Source organism: Merops nubicus, unplaced genomic scaffold (assembly GCF_000691845.1).
Source record: "Merops nubicus isolate BGI_N331 unplaced genomic scaffold, ASM69184v1 scaffold8522, whole genome shotgun sequence".
In the NCBI taxonomy this organism is placed as follows: Eukaryota; Metazoa; Chordata; class Aves; order Coraciiformes; family Meropidae; genus Merops; species Merops nubicus.
Window position 1 is genome coordinate 62,776 of NW_008595570.1, and position 6,000 is coordinate 68,775.

Below are 6,000 nucleotides of genomic sequence, written 5' to 3' on the forward strand. Positions count from 1 at the left end.
AGATCACTGAGTCCAACCCCCTTGCCAAAGCAGGTTCACCTAGAGAAGGTTGCAGAGGAATGCATCCAGGTGGGTTTTGAAAGTCTCCAGAGGAGACTCCACAACCTGTCTGGGCAGCCTGTTCCAGTGCTCTGTCACCCTCACAGTAAAGAAGTTTTTCCTGATGTTTAGTGGAACTTCCTGTGTTCCCGTTTGTGCTCATTTCCCCTTGCCCTATAACTGGGCACCACTGAGAAGGAAGTGGCTCCATCCTCTTAACCCCCACTCTTTAGATATTGATAAGCATTGATAAGATGCCCGCTCAGCCTTCTCTTCTCCAGGCTAAACAGACCCAAGTCCCTCAGCCTCTCCTTGTAAGAGAGATGTTCCAGTCCTGTAATTTTCATTGTGGCCCTCCATTGGACTTACTCCAATGTCTCCTGAACTGGGGAGCCCAGAACTAGACACAGTGCTCCAGATGTAGCCTCACCAGTGCAGAGCAGAGGAGGAGGAGAGAGGAGGTGAAAAATAAAAGCATTTTTTGTAGCATCTAAAATGAGTTAAAAAGAATACATTGGTTTTGGTTTTGAGAACCAAAGTGAGAGGGAATAATATTAAGAAAATAATATTATGAAAATGTAAGTATTCTCAGTTTCCTTTCTGTATTTTTGCCTCCTTTCCAAGAAAGCTGGTAGGGACCATAATCTTAACTAAAGCAAGTGCCGGGGTTTGGGGTCAGGGCAGCCCCCAGACAGATGCGATATAGATTCTGCATTAAAGAACTATAAACTTTACTGTCTATCAGAGGCTTCCTTTTATTCTTTCCTTTTGTAATAAAGATGGGGGAAAAAAAATGAATTAACTAATTTAAACAGCAATAAATCTGTGTTTTTAAGTAGTAATCCATGAAAGCTGCATTTAAAATTTAATGTTCTTTGCATGTGCGCATATCAGCACTTCTGCAGTAGCCTAGATACGTGACCAAAATAAATCATCATTTTGTAATGTTATAGTAATAAATATAGTATAACAGTAATAAATATATAATAAAATAATAATATACTAAAAAATAATTGTAGTCATCAATATAGTAATAAAAGTACCCATATGAGAAAAATACATCATTACTTTAAATAATGCTTTAAATTATTATTTTTAATCTTAAAGAACTTTTTATATGCACATGATACAGTTGATCTAAGGTTATTTTCATTAGTACCTTTAGGTTTGAGGCAACACACTTAACCCTAGTATTGTCACTTTACTAGGAATGGTGATATATGTATATTTGTCTTGGCAGACTACGTCATTAGTAACAGCATACTTTAAAGCATCAAAGAATAAAAGAAAAGAATGGGAACATATGTACATGCAAATTCTGTATGAAATACACATTGCATTCCAAACATTTGCATGGCTAAGGGACATCTGTTCACTGTTTTCTCTAACTCCTTTTGAAGATGTTTCTTGTCCTTCTGCTGAGCATCTCTGAACAAGGCACAACAGTCACAAGTTGCAATAAGGAGAATTCTGTTCCTTTCTGACTTAGTCCCTGTATGTCTAATTTTTATAGAATGCAGTATAATTTTTTTTTACTATTGATTTCAGCTGGGGGAGTCTTATTTTTATAGTCCTCTTACAGGAAAAAAAAAAAAAAAAAAGTTTTGTTATATTGTAATGGATCTCGTGGAACAAATTTTTGAAAACAAAATTGTTTTTAACAGGTCACTCCTGTAAACTTCTGAGAAAGAATATGGGACTTATCGTTATAAATGAAGGCTCTCTTGATGTAAGTAAAACTTGAAAAGTTTTTAGTTAATGACACATTATTTTACTGCTTAAAATATCCAGATGACATGGTGAAGGTGGCCTGAAGAACAATTTAGAGCTTCTGTTTTTCTGGACAAACACAGAAAATTCTGCTACAGTCACTGTCTGGTAGGGGACAGGGGATTGTTCCTCTTTGGTTTAGGGGATTGCTTCTTTTCTTTGTTTTTATAATCTTATCAGTTAATTGTAGCATTGCATACCTGGAAGACTGTATGGTCTTTCTGACAAAATGTTACTGAATAACTAGAAACAGTCTACAGCTTTCCAAAGCACAGTGTAGCTACCACACAAAGGAACTTCAGAATGATGAGCAGATAAATTCCATGTCATGAAATGACTCCATCCATGCAGGCATGAAACCAGGAGCTTCACATGCCTCTGGTAGAACCCAGCAGTGCCCAATCAAACTAATCCAAAGTTTCTTTCTAATGCTTTTTTTTGTACAGAATATTTAATATCTGCCAAAAACTGTTATTGTGTTGTTGAACAGCTGAAATTGTAATTACATGTTGAATTAAAAATTTAATATACAGTGCCTTGTAGAAAAGAGATTCTTTAAGTAAGGTAGAAATTAAATATTAAGTGAAAAATCCCATGAAGAGGGGAAAAAAAAAAAAAAGTCCTGTTGTCACCCTTTAAGGGAGCCTTAAATGAACATAGAAGTGTAAGAATTTCCTCATTGAGGAAAACTCACTCTCCAGAAGCTTCAGGAGAAACCCTGAAATGAAGTTTCCTAACTTTTACTTTGTGGTCAGGTTGCTCAACACAGGACTTGAGAAGAGAAAGGGAGAGAAAAGTGAAAGTATGAGAATCAGCAAGAGGGAATAGTACTTTAGCCGAAGGAATCAATGGTACCCTCTAAGAGTAGGTTATAACATGAATTAAAATACTTAATATTTTTTTTAAAAAAATAAGTACTTTTAAAAAAATGTTTTAATCAGAGTAACACACTTTCAACATTAGTATGAATTTAATCATGATGATAATATTTCAAATATAAATTGTTTTAAGCAACATTTTTTTGATGATAAAATTTCAAATAAAATCCCAACACAGAGCAGGCAGAAGCTGTTGAACCAGTCTGTTGATACAGTAAGCAACTTCTTACCCAACTTCTGACCTTCCTAATGAAGAGAAACAATTTCCTTTTCATAGTTTAGTTCACTGGATAGCTTTAGAAAGATTGTGATCATTGTTTGCTGAAAAAAGAGGGAAGGCTTTCAAGCCCTTAACTTTGTTTCCGAGTTGCCCTCATCATGAGATGTAACTGGTTTCCAAATTCAGTATTTCATAAGCAGAAGTTCTGTTTTCATCTTTCTTTCTCCTCTAAAATTCTTCTTTCTTCTGGCCGCAAAGCAGGAAACAATAGAAGAGTCTGTTGTAGTTCTGTGAAACCCATTCAAAAAACAAAGAAATGCAACAAGCAGTTTTTTTCTTCTTCATGAAAATATATGGTAGAACTGTACTGTAACTAGGTATTTGTGACCTCTCCAAAGCAGGCTATGAAGTCCTGCTGCAAAAATACAGATGACTGTATTCTCTAGTAAATATAATCTGGAATTCTCAGTACTAGATGACAGAATAGTGACTTGTGTAAATGTGATTAAAACTATCCTTAGAAAGTCAAAATAAAAAATATGATCTCTTATATAACATATAGTTGTTGTGGTCTTATCTTAAAATAACTCTAGCAGTAATACTAGATTTGTATCAGTTATAACACATGTACTTATTGTCTAATGTTTATTTTACGTTTTTTCCTCAACTTTTAGGACCATTTTACATAACAGTGAAAAGAAATTGTTTCTTCTGGTATCTATATATGTATGAATTTTCTTTCGCATAGCTACGCAGAAAAATTATAGATTTTAGCAAACATTTATGCAACTGTTAATCATTTGAAAAGCATTAGAAGTTTCATCATAACTTCTTTTTTTTCTTTTTGCACAATGTGAGAGCAATCCTACACACTGTTTCTGCTGCGATTTCTAGTAGTATACCTGATGCAAATACTTTTTCCATTTTATACTGTCTATTTGATAGCATAATCAGAAGGTAATTTCCTCTAAAAGGGAAATGTTAGTGTTTCTGATGACAGCAAAAAAAAATTTTTACTTGAGTAGTAGGCGTTGAAAATAATGGACACAATATACTTTTTTTGTACAATAGGGAACAAGAGAGACACTTAGCCATCATTGCAGTACACTTGGTGATGCTTTAAGGAAGGAGAATGATTTTGCTCTCATCATTGATGGTAAATCTCTGAAGTATGCTTTGACATTTGGAGTGAGACAGTATTTTCTGGATTTGGCTTTGTCATGTAAAGCTGTTATTTGTTGCAGGTAAGTTTACATTATTCTCACTATAGTATTTTTTTTGGCATATGAATAGTAATAAACCTATTTTATTTCAGAGAAAATACATACGTCCATGTTATCTAAACATGAAATATTTTTATAAAAAACCCAAACTTTAGGAACTGAACTTAAGAAATAGTCATTTAAGCAGAATATTCTGTAGAGCAGTCTGCTAAAGAATGTACATGTCAAACAAAGTAGTACAGATTGCATATACCTAGACAAATAATTTGTTATCTGTCAAGGACAGTCTCGGCAAGACTGGGACACTGATCTTAACCTTCAGTTGGTACTGCTGTTAACTGCAGGTTTTAGCCCATCTGCATTCTTTGTAGAGCTTCATCCACAGGCAGGATTTTATATCTGATTTTTCTGTAAGCCATGGATTAGATTGCATAAGAAGTGCACAAAAATGTTAAAAGTTACTACTCTGCATTATTTTTACTTCCTAAAGCTGATGAAAACACCTTTTTTATTATTGTTATTACTCAGGATTATTTTAGGGTTCTTTTGTACAATCTGATGTTTAATCCTTTCCTGTAAACATCAGCTATTAGAGCTGTAAGCTTACCATAACAAGAGAACTTTCTCCAGCACAAAGAAAATTAAATACCTTCATTCTTTAAATATATAAAATATGAAAGCAGTTTGGCTTGCCTCTTAATATTTCTAGATTTATAGTAAAAAGGAAAAACATGGGACCATGCAAGTGATAACATACATGATTTGGGACCTTCTTGCATTTTTATGGCTTCAAGCACAAAAAACTGGAAGCATCTCCTGAGCAGTACCATCACCTCTTCTACAACTGAATGGCTGAACAAAAAGGGCAGTTGGGTGCTGGTAGCTAGATAAACAAGAACTGCTCCTGTTGATGTTGAAGGATTTGGTTTAGGCCAAAAGGTTAATTTGTCAAAAGCAAAAGTGAGGACTTTTCTTCACAAGATCATTTGCAGCACAAGTAGGATATTGGTATTGGAACATTCCAGAACTATGGAAATCATTGTTATTTTCATCAGTGTCTGAGGTAGCTATTACCAAGGATAGCCAGGTAATGTTCTCAAGAGTATTTTTCACAATTTTGACCTTTGTAGTGGTGTAGAAAAAGCTATTTCCTATAATAGAACAGGAAAAGTTAACCTGGGAACAAAGTGTTCAAGCTCTTCTAGAGTCCCTGTGACTTGCTTTTTCTCAATACACAAGTGTCACAAACTCCAATTCTCACAAGTAATGTAGTACTGAAATTTTTAGAGTTGTCTGTGTATTCAAGTTACGTCTAATTCCATATTTAAATAGGATGCTATGTCTGACTAGAATTGCTTTAGAAAAAGAATCTGTGGAAAAAGCCAGCTTGGATTTTGTACAACAACAAAATAAGTCTCAGAATTCAGCCTCACTTACTACCAAATTCAAGTCTTCTTTCAATAAATTACATAAGCTTACTGCCTACTGCCTCATTATTGCCCATCCTATTAACTACCTGAAGATAGAGACATGGTGGGCACAAATGTGAAAACTTTTGTAAATACACCTTCATAGACTGCCTACTTTTGATTAATAAGGTAACTAAGAGGAAGATTCTTGTGTTTAGGTAGAGTTTAGTAATGTCCACTAAGGTCTTAGCTGAACAGTGTGCTGAGCCATCTTACCTATACTGGTTTTCTCAGGAAGAAGGGTTGGACCAGGTGATCGTTGAGGTCCCTTCCAGCCTGGTGTTTTATAATTCTGTGATAAAGCAGATTCGTCTGAAGAATCAGTGTTTAAAGTGGACCTATTTTTCTGCCTCACAAAAAGACAGGGAAAAGCAAACTGTGACTAGTGGAGTCCCTCAGGG

General features: G+C 34.8%; 1 protein-coding gene across 1 annotated transcript in view; it reads left to right on the plus strand.

Moving 5' to 3' along the window:
- Positions 1-4,155, plus strand: part of ATP8A1 (ATPase, aminophospholipid transporter (APLT), class I, type 8A, member 1) — a 60,466-nt gene extending 56,311 nt beyond the window's left edge. Inside the window, exons 24-25 of the mRNA XM_008936087.1 lie at positions 1,704-1,768; positions 3,979-4,155. Coding sequence (XP_008934335.1) covers positions 1,704-1,768; positions 3,979-4,155 — 242 coding nt within the window. The remainder of the gene's footprint in view (positions 1-1,703; positions 1,769-3,978) is intronic.
- Positions 4,156-6,000: the final 1,845 nt, after the last annotated feature.